The sequence below is a fragment of the Struthio camelus genome, chromosome 1 (genome assembly GCF_040807025.1).
Source record: "Struthio camelus isolate bStrCam1 chromosome 1, bStrCam1.hap1, whole genome shotgun sequence".
NCBI lineage: Eukaryota > Metazoa > Chordata > Aves > Struthioniformes > Struthionidae > Struthio > Struthio camelus.
In genome coordinates this window covers 35,366,913-35,383,356 of record NC_090942.1, presented here as the reverse complement: position 1 = coordinate 35,383,356, position 16,444 = coordinate 35,366,913, and the positions used below count along the sequence as shown (strand labels likewise).

General features: G+C 39.7%; 1 protein-coding gene and 1 long non-coding RNA gene across 5 annotated transcripts in view; one reads left to right on the top strand and one right to left on the bottom strand.

The window, feature by feature from the left end:
• The window catches only part of ARID2 (AT-rich interaction domain 2), a 109,275-nt gene extending 95,323 nt beyond the window's left edge, over positions 1 to 13,952 (bottom strand). Inside the window, exons 1-3 of the mRNA XM_068933922.1 lie at positions 13,242 to 13,952; positions 12,988 to 13,081; positions 11,760 to 11,857 (exon numbers count right to left, since the gene is read on the bottom strand). Coding sequence (XP_068790023.1) covers positions 11,760 to 11,857; positions 12,988 to 13,081; positions 13,242 to 13,333 — 284 coding nt within the window. The 5' untranslated portion in view covers positions 13,334 to 13,952. The remainder of the gene's footprint in view (positions 1 to 11,759; positions 11,858 to 12,987; positions 13,082 to 13,241) is intronic.
• A 1,970-nt stretch (positions 13,953 to 15,922) lies between these two features.
• The window catches only part of LOC104153324 (uncharacterized), a 41,593-nt gene continuing 41,071 nt past the window's right edge, over positions 15,923 to 16,444 (top strand). Inside the window, exon 1 of one of the 4 annotated variants that reach the window (XR_011139467.1) lies at positions 15,923 to 16,306. This is a non-coding gene — a long non-coding RNA (uncharacterized lncRNA). The remainder of the gene's footprint in view (positions 16,307 to 16,444) is intronic. The other 3 variants (XR_011139466.1, XR_011139463.1, XR_011139465.1) reach the window with 3 other exon arrangements.

The window sequence follows — 16,444 nt, the reverse complement described above, 5'->3', positions numbered from 1 at the left end:
AGTTAAGAGATATAGGAAGTCTCTGAGCCCCTAAACCATAGCAAACACTAAACTCTGAGCCAAAAAAGCCCCAAGAACCATTTCTACCTCGCAGCCTTCTACAACAGAGCTCTGCAAAACATACTCTTCAAAGTTTCATGCAATAAGGCAACCAGATTAACATCCCTGCATGTTTATACTGTTGCTGTATGTTATATGGTATGCGGACAATCATATTTATGCTGTGCCTACTTCACTATAACTTTCCATCATTATTTTGAGAATATAAAAAAGCTTTTAATCATATTTATTTTGCTATTGCAAGTGCGGTAAGATAGCAGTACTACAGATCACGCTATACTGGTGAAATTATATATTTTTTTAAAAAAGTTCTTTTCTCGGAAATGATCATAAGAAATAATGATAAAGAGTACCTTTGCACCAATAATTACATGAAATATATGGACTTTTTAAGCTAAGTTTGGATTGTCAACCTCTATGTACCAATCAGTGTAAAAAATATGTATTTCCATACTGAATAAGTAACATAGGGTTTAAGTGGATTTTGAAAGCTAAAAGTATGTTCTTTCATTTCTTCCAATTAACTGGTTCTTTACCAAATTTCAATACCTTTTGTTTTCCTGACTTAACCAAATCACCAAGCAGGCTAAAAAAATGCTTGAAGTCATATAATCACATAAAACCAAATCCTATTGAAAGTATTAAAAAAATAAAAACACACACACACACACCCCCCTTGAGTCTGCAACTTTTACTTACGTGCAAAGACCTCCTGAGGACAACTAAAGAAATGAACATTGAGTTTATACCAATTCTGATATCTGAAGTTTTGGTTGTATCTTTATTGATCTCTTTTTTTTCCCCCTGCTAAAGCAGACACGTTCTGTATTAACACACATGGTCCAGATCCTAAACATTTGACTTTACAAACAGACTACAGGACAGACACAGAATGATACCAATTTCAGTCCAACTCTGAACAGGTATAAGACTCTGCTTAGGCAGAACCAAAGAGAATTCTACATGGGCAAACTCAGCTCTCGCTGTGGATCTATACAAGCATCAAGTCTCCATAAAACCAACTGTATATTTCTGATTTCTATTAAGCACTTAAATTTGTGGACAACTAACATCTCAAACCGCATCACACACAAATATCCATACATAGATGTATCAGTACATTTAGAGAAGCGAGCTGTTTGTTTACGGCAAGAATAGTAAGATTATTTTTTAAGTCAGCTTTGTCTTTGACCTTACTTAAGGCACACTTCCTTCAACAGCTTGACTAACTTTCTTTGAAATACAATTAAACTGCTTATTAGGGGAATGAAAGTTGCTATAAAAAAGTAAGATTTGTGCACTGGTAATGTAAAAATAATAGATCTAAACAGAAAAAAAATCTTGTATTCATCTAAGAAACCACATTTCTAGAAATGTAGCTATATTTCAGTAATAACATATTGACTAAAAGACATATTAATGAAACATTACTGAATGCAAAGAAGCTGCTGTCACTTAGTATTGTATTTTGATTTTCTGATCTTGCATACTTTTATTATGATTCTATATGCACTGATTAATGTAATTTTTTTCTAATAAATTACCCCATGGTATACAGAGAAGCACATGGTGTTAAATAGAATAAGGAGTTTAGCAAAGTTTGAAGAAAGTAAAGTATTTTGAAGCATTTGAAGAAATACGCTTAGTAAAAATATTCCAAGCTATATGATAGTTAGGGCCCTATATCTTCTTCAAACCCAATTAAACACAATAATTTGCTACAGGATTCAGCCTTTGCATAGAATTGTGCTCAGAAACAAAACTCACTGGAAAAAAAATATATAAATACACAGTTAGATATAGTTATACACATTAAAGCCGCAAAAATGACCTTGGAAGAACAAATAAAATGCACACCAGTGCTGCAGTGCCTTACTGGGTCTTTGGAGTACCCAAAGCACATTTCTCAGATGTGTGAAATACCCGTTAGATATTGGTCTGGATCCTGCGAATTCTACAGTTCCACAGTTGCAGAACTGTTTTCAGATACCATGGACTCCATTACCATTTTGCTGCAAAATTCAGTATTTCACTGTTGCTATGCACCTGACATTTAGTGCTTTGTCCTCTTGCCCTTTTACCTGCATATGCCTTTTCTTGCCTTCATTTTTTTTTATAATTAGAAATTTATTTGATTACAGTAAATGTTCCATGTGCAGTCTATACATACAGAGATCAAGGGGTCAAGGAACAGTAGCTGAATCCCAGCTTGTAGCCAAATACTGAGAAGGTGATGATTAGCAGAGAACAAGAGGCAAAAAGACATGCGAGACAGGAAAGCTGGGTAAATAGTATACCAACAAGGATTATTCCCCCTCAGCACATACGCACAGGAAAGGATTTTCTGATTGTCCCAAGTGGGAAACACCATAGAAGCCAAGGCAGTGGGGAAAGGATGCCCAGAAATCCTCAGAAATAACCAATATTAGGAGTAATCAACTGCCACATTAAACTACTAGCCAAAATCATGTGTATTTATGGGAGAATGGAGAGTATCTCACAGCAATACAACAGATTAATATTACCATGGAACTTACTCCCATTTACCACAGAGAGCACAAGGCTCTATTATAAAGTATATACTCTAGAGACAAAGATAAGGTTGTATATTCAGACTTAAATTAGGTCAATTCTGACTTTTTCAGGTATTTACTATGCAACTGTAGCATTATATGAACACAGTCTGTGTTATTTTTAATGTAAATTTTCCTAGGTTTTCATAGATGGTACTGGGGAGAGAAAAGTATTCAAGAAACAGCTCTGCAACCTCCAGTATTCCAAAGCTCTACTATCTTCCCCGAAATTACAAAGAACACATGTAAATTCTGTAACTCAGAACTGTTTACCTGGTCACTGCCTGCATTCTACAACATTTAATCGAGGTCACTAGAACCCAGATACTCTTGAGCAAAAGGAATTGTGCAAGGAAAGTATTGTTCTTAATTTTTTTCCCAAGTTTTTTTTTAAAAACACTAATATAGTTTAAAAAAAACCACACAGTTCACAATCACATATATTCTATATCATAATCATTGCTAACATACTACAGATACTAAACATACTCAGAACATACTAAATTTATTCCCCTTTGCCCCCCAAATGAAATTATCATCATCCCTGGGGGGTATCCTAAAAGAAAAGTTACCCCAACACATCATGTCCCAATAATACACATCATTATAACATTATTATAAAACACTTCTCAAAAGAACTTTAAGAGAGCGACTCACTTAGAGTTAGTCATATGCCTTAGTGACTTAAGAGTTGAGAATCTCTATACCTGGATTATCATGGAAGCACAGCAACCTTTGGACTGGAAGGCAGAGGCCAACTAGCAGACGTCACAGTATGTAACAGTGGAGAAATACATACAGCCGTAAGTATGACCCATCTAAACTTCAAGCAAACAAACATACAAAATCTCCAGCAAACACTGTGACAGAAAAGGTCTCTCTGAATCACAACGATCATGTTACTAAATAGGACGGTGTGTGTATTTGAGGAAGCTATGGATTGACAACTAAGGCTGTAAATTATTCTAAAAACCCACCTCAATAGTTGCCCCTCCCACAGCAATAAAAAGGGGGAATAATATGAACACGGTTCACTGTTGAAGAGAAACATGCTCCAGTGCATCATTCAACAGAACTCCATTCAGTTATAATCACAATGGCACACAATCCCTCTTATAGCACAGTTGGCTTGTTCCGATTTATCTTGAGCTACAATAAATTCATGCACTTTCAGTTTAAAGATATGACAACGAAAAGTAGAAAACTCAGTGTTACTACTTTGTTGCTAAAGAGCTCATTTGGGTCTTAGACTTGAACTCATTGCTCCAAGGAGACTGCATTTTAGATCTGATACCTACCTAGCTCACTAATCTAGTACCTCAGACGAAGCCTAAGCTCACTACTCTGGGTACCATCTTGCTGTTTTATTATCCTTCCTTAAGATAAGCTTCTTTCTTCCAACCATTCCAATATTTCTCTGCTCAGGTATCCCAAGTTTATCTATTCCCTAAGGAATACAGATTGTTCTTCCTCTCATCTATGTTATATTCTCTGCTTCTCCACTCTGCAGAGGGCAAACAGATTACGAATAGTTTTCTTCTCCTCATATATTCCTAATTTATATTCATTTTCAAATATTTAAGACATGACACAGAAGCACGAAGAGAAACAATCCCTGCATTAAAAAGCTTACAGTCTCACACTTCTCTGAGATAGGTAAACAAACATCAGTATATGCACTTTATAAATATGAATAAAAAGATGGCAAATGATTTAACTAAGGCCGCAAAATAAGCACGTATCAGACTGATAACCAGAAGCAAGATTTTCATGGGATCTCTGGCCTATACCCAATTCCCTCTGTGAACTATGTATCTTCTGACAACGTGGACTGATACTACAGTTACTCTAAGGAGCTCCATTTGAACTGAAAGACACCACTTTGACACTCTGTTAAACAAACATTTCAAAAACAAAACAAAGCAAAATATGAACAATCCATCCTCACGATCTGTCACATACCTCGTTTTTAAAGTTTTACAAATCACAGGTTACAACACTATCCTGTTTTATTTTTCAAACAGCGTTCCCTCAGCTATTGATTAAAGAGGAATTTAAAAAGATGGCAAATAGTAATAGCCCCCTTTTATGGATGGTTTAACTAAGACTCACGAAGAAGAAATTTGCCTGACAGAACTGGATTCTAGCACTATAAAAGAAGGCTTTACTATATTTGGATTTCACTCCCATTTGACGTACACTCTCATAGTAATGGGCTGAACCTCTATACATCTCTAGTACCTCACCCGTAAAAGAGAACAAATTATACTTCTCTGTTTCACTGTTGAGGAAAGCGGGGAAGGGGACAGGAAGGGAGAGAGTATGAAAGTCTTATCTATTGAGGTTTAGCTGCAAATAAACAAGGTAATTAAAATATATTAGCTGTAAAAGAAAGAAGGCTGAAGAAGGCTGCAACTCCTCTTCCTAGCCCAGGCTTATTCCACTTTACTAGGGAAGATGCAATACCACTGTAATCCACACATATTCTTGACCCTGCTGTGAAGTGCTGACCATTTTTTCAAACTTAAGAGGTTACCACAGCTATTAATAAAGTATAAATTAATTTGGATATTATTTCAGTTCAAGATTAGAAAACGGTCTTAATATAAACTTTCCACCAATTATTAGAAGATTCAGTAGGTCTTAAAGTCATCAACAGTTACTATAGTGCTTCCAGAAACCTATTCTTTTTAGGTTACTAGTTCTGACATCTCTCTAAATGCCACTTACAACATAAACTTACAAGTCAAACAATTACAATTCTGTATTAAAACTGAAGTATAACATTCCCTGCCTCCTCCTCCTCTCCCCAGCCTCCAAATAGACCAATGTATTTCAGCTTAGCAGCAGTAATTAATCTAGGTCATCATTTCTAACAAAAGGCCTGCAGGAAAGTAATCAGGAAGAGAAAGTGTTAACACATACCTCACTAATTTTTCACTGCATTTTTCATCATTAAGAGAGGAGTTTGCCCTCAGAAGGAAAAGCTCAGAAACTCGACAGAGGCCAAACTCATCTGCATGGTATCACCACATAACTCTAAGAAAGAGCAATTCTGTGGCAGCTATGTTCCTTTTCACCTGCTGCGCTCTTTAGAAAAGGCCTAATGCAAATTTCACAGTATAAAAGTTGCATTAACTTTTGAGTAGGTTCCCAGCCACTCTGGCAAGACGACAACATTCATCCAAATAAATAACTCATATTGAGAGATATTTTGAGATTTTTGACAACAAATATATTTAATCCCCCAAAATAAACCTTTACAGCTTGAACACTAACTAGCCTTGATTGCAAATATGTCAATTATATTATTACAGTATAACTAAAACAAAATGCCCCCTCCAACTACATAAGTATTCACTTAAGCCTTAAAAAAAAAAAAAAAGGTCTCAGATGTCCGACTGAAACACACATTACAGTTCTTATCTTGAGAGGGAAAAAAATAATTTAAAAAAAGAGATCATAAAAATGTCATCCATACATTTGTTTTCCATCCTGCCAATGACTACAGGATTTGTGACAAAATTAAGTGCAACAGTTTTCTACGGTGAAGTCTGTAGTGTCACAATAAACATCTGCAGCTATGCAAGATGAAAGCCCTCATTACAGCGTCATTCGAGGATCAAGAGAACCTGTAAAGTCATTTGGTCCATTTCTCTGCCAGTCCTAGCTCGCTACCTATTGCACACGTATTAGGGTCCTGACCAGGTTAGTTTTGAATGACCCATGGTGTGGGTTTCCCCTACTCTGCTTGGCATGCTGTTCAGTAGTTGAATAGGTACATCTTAATCTTATCTTTTCTTTTTGCTGCTATCTGCTGTGAATTTTCTCCCTCAGTTTATAGCCCCCTATTTTATTTAAATTCATCTCGCTTTTAAGTACTGAGAGCCTTCAAAATGCTTATCATGTCCCTTTTTTCACTCAAAATACTCATTTAGCCAAGCAAAATATACTTATTTCCCTCCCACTATTTTTTGTTAACAAATCAGTCCCTTCAGCCTTTTAAACATTTTGTTGCTCTTCTCCAAACTTACCTCAAACTGCCCCACCTGTTGCAAAGGTGCTGAAAGTAAAACCAAATACAATCACACAATCTTACATAAAAATTAATCTCCACTTTTTTCAACATCACTGTGGATGCAACCTAAACTCAGTCTATATAGCATATTGCAAATTGGTGCCTGTTCTTCCTGTCAGAAGCATGCACAGATACTTTTCATATGAAAGAGGGTCTGGTGTAGACAACTGACAGGATTATCAGGCCCATAGTATCACTCCTATCTATCCCTTTTCAGCAATACTGCTTTCCAGGTTATTCCCTCACAATGAATACCTGTTTTGGATTACCGTCCCTCAAATGTTTTAGCTTGCATTTTCCATACTAAATCTCATCTGTATTCTCCAACAATGTGTCTAAATTTCTTTAGATAACTGTTTTTTATTTTTCTGCCCTCACTTCTGTTTGTAACTCTTCCCAGTTTATCATCATTCACTAATGTCACCAGGGTGCTATTTACTTTCTCATAAAGTTCACCAATGCAGACATTAGGTATGCCCAAAATGGCTAAACTTGTATCACTATATGCGTACGTAAGCGCTGATGTTATTCTTTTAGCCCCTAAAACTGCAGTGACTCACCAAATGTATTCTACATACTTTCTTCTATTTTTGATTATGGTCCTCCATCTGACTTTTCATTCAGATGATTATCCATATACATAAACAAAATAACAATGAGCAATTTAGAGACGTATTTGAATTTTAGTAAAATATGTAAAATACTAATACAGCTACAACTTTCCCTTCGTCCATTAGGGCCTTGATCCTGCAGTCAGATCTGGCAGGCAAGTCAGTCCTGTACTCATCCATACTCATTGAACTACATGCAGATGCTCTTGCAGTATCAGATCCTAATTTTAAACACTAAACAAGAACAACAAAGACCTTTTTTTAAAAAGGTAGTTTTGTTTGTAAAATTCCAAGCTGCTTATTCTTGTTTCAATATTTGGTCCATTATTTTAATAGAAACAGTAGTTAGAACCCCCATAAGTTTATCTAATTCTTCAGCTCAGGCTTATTTTTTGGAAATCAGTACTATTATTCTATTTCTTAGTGGCATCTTAAAAGTCAAATGACTTACAAGTATCTTCATATTTTTCAAGTACCCTCTCTATTTCTTGTCAGTAACTATTTCATATGGTCCTGATTTTTAATCGCTCACACTTCTTCATCCTATAACATATATAATTTTAGGAAGGTCAGCATAATGGCCTTCTTCATAATAACTTTATTCCCCTTCTCATTTATAAATGGACCTGTTTTCTCTCTACTTCTGCTTTCCCTTGGCTCTCCAATAGTTACAAAAGCAAATTCTTACTCACTTTTAACTAGTATAACCCACTTCTGCTGCCTTCATCAGCTTACAACACACACTTGCTTCCTATCTTCCAGAAATTCTTTGCAGAATTGAGAATTAAACTTATGCTACCTGACACTTAGTCTATTATTCCTTTCTCATAATTTATCTTAAAGCATATAAATATAATCAAAAAGTAAACTGATTTTTTATTTGCTTAGCCATGCTTCATTTGCACATTTAGTTAATAAAGTCCCTCATGCCCACAGAGCAGATGAAGACCCATAAAAGAAATAAATGCATCACTTATGCTTACATGAGAACCAACGGAACTTCATACCAACATATGAGGTCACATCAGACCAATTTTTCATAGGACTGCAACCCAATCAGTCATGAACATGAAAAACAGAATATATTTCATGTTAACTTCCCTTTCACCTACTACATATTTACCAATTAACAAAAATGTGAATATTGGTAACGTAGGCATGCTTTTACATTTATTACTCCATACTAAGTATTTTTATTAACATTGTAAAATAATCTTTAAATATTTGGAAAATGCTTGACTAATTCACCTCAGCTGAGATGAAACATCTAATTTGCACTACATCCAAGTGAATTACCTACAGAACTACATTAACAAGTATGGCCTATCAATGGTTATCGGCGCTGTGGCTTTTGACTGCTCACTAAGAACCACAGTGCATAAATTACATTACCTGTCAGATAGCTCAAAGCAATGCAAGCACAAACTTTGAATGGCTGAGACTTTCCCTATTACAGATAACTTTTTCTGTGAGAGAAAAGAGGGTAGTGTAATGGAGAAGGGGCAGATGAGATTTGCCTATCATATATTCAATTATCATCTATGTATAAACTATCAGAATTATATCAGAAATTTTTAAAATTTACATCTTTAATGAAGACTAACATACCAAAGAGATCCAGCATAATTCCGCAACAATCAAAATGAAAAAGTTATTTAAACAAAAAAGAAGATGCACCTCATAACTGCCCAGTAATAAGACGGTTGTTTTGCAGAACATTCAGCCTCATTTAACCAACAGGACTACTAGCATCACACAAATCATTCAGCTTCATAAATTATTTAACCAGGAATTTTAAGTCAAAGTGACTGTGTTATTAAAGATAACATAGCGAAACAAGAAAGTGGTCCATGTAGTTTGAGATCTTATCTCAGCCAATATGGTAAGCCGGCTGTTTCATGGAAAAAAGCAACTTTCTATCATCACAAACTATCACGGATCCAAATCTGCAAATGTATTCATGTAGGTGTGCACCACTCAATCCCTCTGAATTCAACAGGATTTCATCTGTCATGCAGGCCCCTCACTTTACAGGACAAGGATACAATGCATGATCGGATAAAAATTTATATTAAAGTTAATAGGCCTCAATTTGTTTGGCTTTGTTTGCAAAGTTATTACAATAGTGAGGCCAAGATTATAGTCATACTTGAGACTCCTAACAGGAACATTTTTTTCCAAGGCTAATTGCCCAGCAGTTCATGAAAATCTAGTTCTATAGGAAACCTCAAGTTATGTTCTCCAACACAGATACACAAAATCCTTCTAAAAATTCATCATTAGAGCATTTTTTTCCCTCTTTTCCTCTAACCAACCATCCCCAACATACTTTATATGTTAAAGCTAAATTAATGTTAATCTAGCAGATTTATATAAAACTATGCGCATGTGTACATATATACACACACATACAGAGAGAGACAGAGAGAGAGAGAGGGAGACAGTCTCTCATTATTGCATATGGAGAGAGGAGAACTCAGCTGAGAAACACTTCACATCCAACTTATATTAGAAGCAACAGTGAGTAAAGCAGTAATTCAAAAGAAAAAAAAGCCCAACAACAACAGCAAAAAAAAGCCAAACCACCTTGACAGTTTATTTCAGAATGGCCTGCCTGAATCACTGAGATTATAGAAAGCAGGCATTTTTAAAAGATTCATCTTAACTGTTTATCATGTTTTCTTTCTAAATTCCACATCAACTTTTAAAACTTTCAATTATTCTTATGTACTCATTTATACATGTTTTTAGAACTGTATTTTTAATAATCTGTCAATATCAGCATGCTAACAATAAAATGTTTGTAGGTCCAATTCAAAATTGAAAAGTAATATCTTATTTAAAATAGATGGTCATTAGATGGCTGTTAGCATTATTTTGTGTGAAGCATCACAACATATAAACACATTCATAATGCATATGAAACACAAATGATATGACCTTCTACTGCAGAAAGTAGTAGAATATTTTTAAAATACAGAAATAAAAAAGAAGGGGTAAAAACAAAAAAAAATCTACTGTTTTGCAAATTCCATGTAAAATCTAGTCAAGTTACAGACTACATAGTCCAACAGAAAAACTCAAAAAAGCAAAAACTACTTTCTACAATCCAATATATCTTTCACAATACCCTCCATACACATACATATCACAGAAAGAAAATAAACAGAGAATCCCAAGACATCCTAAACCGAGCTTCCCACTTCATTCCTAGGCCTACTAGCAATCATAAACTTTGTTAAAGCTACTAACTATGGTAATTTCTTTTCTTAGTCCGAATATTAAAGAAATCACATGGCATCACCAAAAAACAAAGATTCAGTAACTACAGGTATTTGACTAAGATTTTCCAGACTTCATTGTAACTCAATAACTGCTCTACAGTGCTGTGAACTCTACAGCTTCAAGCTGGAAGTCAATCTAGGACAACCAATAGAAAGTGCACCTGTACAATTACTGCATTTCCTAATTCAGAAGGCCAAACCTGAGACAGCTTGTGTGTATTCAGACCACCAAAACACAAGTCCAAAAGCCCATACATCTTTTGTACATGCTGCATATCTATTTTATCATTGACTGCAATAAAAAAATCACATATACAATTCAGAAACATAAAATTGGATTCCTTAAACAATGTACATAAAGCTTCATTCTAAATTAAATTATTTGTATATAGCATCTAAAAAAACCCCCGTATATACAACAATTAGTTGTAAAATCTTTCAGACAATAATCACCCAAAGTTAATCAAAATTAATTTCTAAAAAATAATTTAGTAACTTAACAGTAACACATATAGTTATTTAAAATATTCAATATAAACTCCATGCTACATTAAAATATAATTTGTGTGACTTTAAGGAATGTAATTTTAAAAATTGCAGAAATCTGGTATTTTTAAGTAACAGAAAAAAATATATATTATTTAGCTCCTTGTACTCAAAACCCAGAAGTGACATATGCTACCAGAAATTGATAACAATATGATTTATCCAAAGCAGTCTGTCTTCCTACAGATGCACTTTCATTCAATGTCTAATCCCACAGAGTAGTAAACAAGTTTACATATATGAACACGTTTCACTGCTCCAAAATTAAACTAAGTTTCAGTAACTACATTAGTATGATCTCCTAGTAACTGTCCTTTAGTACTGCCGTTCTAAAATAATCAGTAAAAATGGCTCTGACATATATTGTTTATAGACTTGGGATCCCTTGAAAGTTTAAGCCTTACAAATGTAAAATACAAATATAACAACTGCAAAACAGAATTGCTTTAACTGATCACTGCACCAGACCAGTAAGAAATTAGAAGTTCTTTCTGTTTTATTTTATTGCATTTTTCAAGAGTAGCAGTCTTTTTATTGCTGCACACATTGAAAACTAAATATAATCCCATACTCAATAATACTACTGCAAGAGCTTGATAGCACTTACCGCAAGTAATACTGTTTTAAAGCGAAGGCAGCGTTAGAACAACTTCTGGGAAAGTTAAACTCGTCTACAATTTCTCCCCACTGATTCTTCTCAGATACCTGTCAAAAACAACACACAGACCGAGATACACAACATACACATAAAAACGTCGTTGACAGTGAACACCACGAAGAAGCACAAGCTTCCACGAAGCAAATAGATAAATAGAGAGAAAAATACAAACGTGAATGTATATGGGCCGTAGGACTGCATTTCTTACTGACAGTCGCTAATATTCTTCCTTCAGCTATAATCCTGCTTCCCACCGGCATTAAAAAGAAAAAAAGAAAAAAAGAAAAAAAATCGGGGGGAACGGCCGGGAGGGCTGTATTGTTTTGGGGTTTGTTTGTTTTTGTTTTTACTGCCTGGACAATAACCAATCGGGAGTCCCTCTGTCGCCCCCTTTTAAATCCTAACGCGGTCCGTTAAAAACCCAAAGAAGTTTAAAATAATCCACGAAAGTCTTGGAGGGGGCGCCCCCTGGCCTCCGGGGTGCAGGGGAGCGGGGGAGCCGTCCCGATGAGCCCCCCCAAGACAGATCCACAGACACAGAGAGGCCTTTCTTTTGAGGCCTACATTTCTGTCCCTAGCCTTGAAGCCTAAAGATGGCTATTTGATTACACACCGTCTTGGGTGCCCCTTTTGTTATTTTTCTCGGGGAAGGGCTCGGAGGGCAGCGCCGGGTCCCCCCCGGCTGCGAGGATCATTTCCTAGCCCATGCTCTGTGCCGATTATCGATGTTAAACATGCCCGCTAATTTTGAGTTGCACTAAAACTGCACTCAGACTCTCTCCTCTCTGTCTCTCCCTGTGTGTGAGAGAGAGACACACACACGGAGCTGCAATCGCAAGCGAAAGAAACTGCCTCTGACGGACCCACACACTCTGCTCGCTCCTCGCCCGCTGGCGGGGAAGGGGGGGAAGGGAAAGGGGCTCCGAAGGAGGGCAGGGAGCACACACCGTGCGTACACTATACCCCCGCGGATCCCCCCTTCATCGCTCCACCAACAAGGCCAAGCCACCAACCTGCCTGTCTGCTTGCTTCCTTCTTCCACCCCCCACCTTCTCTTACCGGCTTTAAATAGCACGGTTCCCGGCCACCCCAGCTCCCCCCGCCGCCCCCGGGGGTCAGAGGAGACTTTTGGGAAGAGGTTAGTGGGAGGGAAACCCAAATTAAAACTTCCACTCACCTTCCCAAATCCGCCTAAAGTGGTGACTCTGGTGTAGAGAGCGTGAAGATCCAGCTCCTTCCCACCCACCACAGGGATCTTCTTAAAAGGAGACCTGCCAAAGGAGATACACACAAAACACCACAACTTGTCAGCTCTGCCCCCTTTTCTCCCCTCGCTGGGGCTGCCGTGTCCTTCAGGGAAGGGGCTGGAAGTTGGATCTAGTCCGTTTAAAAGCCTCCCCCCCTCCCGTTCCATCTCCCCATTTTCCTCACCCTCTGCTGTGGTGAAACTGCCGCAGCTCGTCCAGGAAAGCGAGTCCCTTTCTCCGCTGGTCTGCTTGGTTTTTACCCGTCGAATTTGCCATTTTTGTATTAAAAAAGGTTTTCTTAAAAAAAAAATCCAATTTAAAAAAAAAAAAAAACGACCGACAACAACAACAACAATCCCCGGCTCCTCCTTGTCTTTAAGAGACCCAGGTGCCCGTGCTCGGCCGGGGATCAGCCATGGAGAGGGGCTTGTTTAAAAAAAAGTTTAAAAGGAATAAGGGAGCCCAGAGAGTGTGGTAATTGCGAGTCCTGTCTCCACACAACACACAGGCAGAGAGACAGGGAGGGAGAGGGGCACCTCTCAGTAATTCCTCCTCCTGCTGCTGCTGCCTCTCTCAGCACCACAAACCCAACCGATCCAGCCTGCACATGAGACTCAACATGGTGCTGCTGGATCACACAATGAATTGGGTTACTGTTGTGGTGGGGTGGGGGGGGGGGAGCCGGAGTGAGGTATTGACAGTGTGTGTGTGTTACAGACGCGGCTCCATGCAGCCTCCCTCTCCCTCGCTCGCTCCCTCGCTCGCTCTCTCACACACACACACTGTACGGCTACGGCAGCAGCGGCGGCGGCGGTGGCGGCGGCAGCGGGATTCACTTCTCTTCTCTCTCAGACAAAAAGATCTGAGGCCGCCGTGCTTCTGCCTGGACGAGAGCGCAACACAGCGGACCCCAGAGGCTGGTCGCGGTACTGCAAAAGGCAGCTCTAAAGGCAAAAGCCAGCACAGCCCCAGCAAGCAGTTCCTGGCGGGGAACAATAGGCTCCTCTCGCCGCTAAGGGCTCATCTGCAATGTGCCGCAAACTTCACACAAAGCCGGGCGGAAAGAGAAAAGGGAGAAGGAGAAGAGGGAAGGGAAAAAACGGCTACTACCGGTTGTTCCAGGGTTAGGGGCAGGGGAAATGTTCCTTTCTTCCCAGGCTTTCACAGAACGACTTCACTCCCCTTACTTACTTCGCGGGGGGGGGGGGGAGCAGAAAGGGTGGATTTGGAGAGCTGAGCCGAATATTTTAATTGGACTAAATCAAACGCAGCGAGTTCAAGGGGAGGGAAAACAACAACTGAAGGGGGCACTGGTGGATTTTGACTTTTGAAAAACTTTTTGAGTCCCCCAGCCCGAGGTGTTTCAAAGGGCAGGAAATCTCCCCAGATCCGACAGGGGGTTAACTGCCGTGTTGGAAGGAGAGCAGCAACCCCTAATTTAAAGATGTGAGACATTTAAAACTTCCCAAAGAAGAACACGGAGTACTTTCCCAAGCGAGGGATGATCTGGATAGGTATGCCAGCAGGAAACTGAACTCTGGCTTGCTCCATAAAATACACATTTTTTTTTCTTTCTCTTGCAGATATTGTGGCCTGTAATTAAAGAACTTTAGGACTGCTGTACTGAATCTAGGCCACATATACGTTTCTGTATGTCAATGAATGGAACATAGGGCATAATGCTGAAGGAGGAGGAAGGTCTTGTCCCTCGCCCTAAACAGGCACTTGCCAAAAGGGGCACTGCAGGCCATCTTCCCCTTTGCATATGATCTGTACGGTATTTGTAAATACTTGTAAAATGCATATATTCAACACATGGGAGCCCAGGAGAATACCTGCACTCCGGCTGTGCTGGAAACCCGCTCCGCTTGGAGCCAACAGGAACAGGAGCCGGAAAGGGTGTCCGCAGCAGATGGTGCCTCCTCTCTAAAATTTGCTCCTCATGTAAAGCAAGTGGTGATCCAGGTGGGCACCTGTCCTTTCCTTACGAGTAAACAGAGCGGCAGGTGAGCACTTGTTCCAGTTTAAGGGACTCCAGAGAAACATTTGTCCCTCACAACCAATGTGCTGAAATCCAAGGCTGTAGCAGGGCCTTCAGTTTTCTTTAAGCAGAACTCCTCATTAAAGTCAGTAAGGAGCTGTGTTTTAAAATCAATGGCACATTACGGCCCCAAGTGAGCAGTTAGAGGAAAACTATAATTCCTTTCTACTGCATGTACGAACTTAGTTCAGGAAATAAAACATTTTTTCAAATAAGATTTTTCTCCTTTCGACTTGAATGCTGTTTCAGCTTGACTATAGCCATAGAGACAGGGAGATATAGTAAGATGCTTGGTAAGATTTGCCCTCAGGTCACACTCATCGTGGGGGGAGGAGGCAAAGAAATCCCTCAGTTTCAAATTAATACTCAGGCAGTATTGAAAGTCGCCCTCTCTGTGTGGCTGGAGTGGTGGTGTGTGCGTTTCAGCGTAAGAAACGCAGAGTGTCTGTTCACTATTGCATTAAGAGCCCCTTTCTTAAATTAGACCAGCAATAGATTCTGATCTGCAGCTCCTGGCTCTGGCACTCGGAGTTTCTGCTATTTCAGCAGTAGCGTGTATAAGACTCCCAAAGCCAGGATAATATGAATGAGAGAGGTTTAAAACAAATAAGCGACTGAGGGCTTAACATCTCTCGTCCACACATACACAGCGAAACCTGCCTCGGCAAGAGGGCGGTGGTTTTAATCGTGCCTTAAAATTACTTAAAAGCGGGGGGGGGGGGTGTCCCTCCCCTGGGCGAGGGGCAGTTGGCAGAGGTGAGTCACTCTGCCCGTCCGCCGTGCGGACGGGGGGGTGGGAGGCAGAGGGGCGGATAGGCAAATTGCGTAGCAAGGCTAGGTGGGTTTCCATGCTAAGCACAGCAATTGCGCACGGTCCCTTACGTAACTGTCAGCTGGGGATTCCCTAGAGGGGGTCACTTTATTCAACCATTACACAGACCCCGGCCGCCGCTCCGGCGCGCCTGGGCTGCCGTTGCCGCCGCTACTGAGGCTGCGGCTACAGCTAGCGCAGCGGCTCCTCACAAAATGGCGGCGCCCATGGAAGCGGCAGCCCCATTTTGTGCCCGGCAGAGCCTGTCAACAAAACGCCGACTTGGCCAAGGCTGAGGAACAGAAGGCGGCGGCTCGTTCGCGTTACAGAGAGCGGAGGGAGGAGAGCGAAGGATTTCACCGCCCTCCCGCCGCCGAGAGGAGACTTTCTATAAAGTGTGCGCGTTGGGGGAGGGAGAAGAGGGAGGTGAAGGGGGGACGCGAGCAGCGAGCGAGTCAGAGGCTGCGTTATCCCAGTGCAGAGCTGCCGGTGCTCCGGCGCGGGGGGAGGGGAAGGCAGGCGGCCCTTGGGCTGC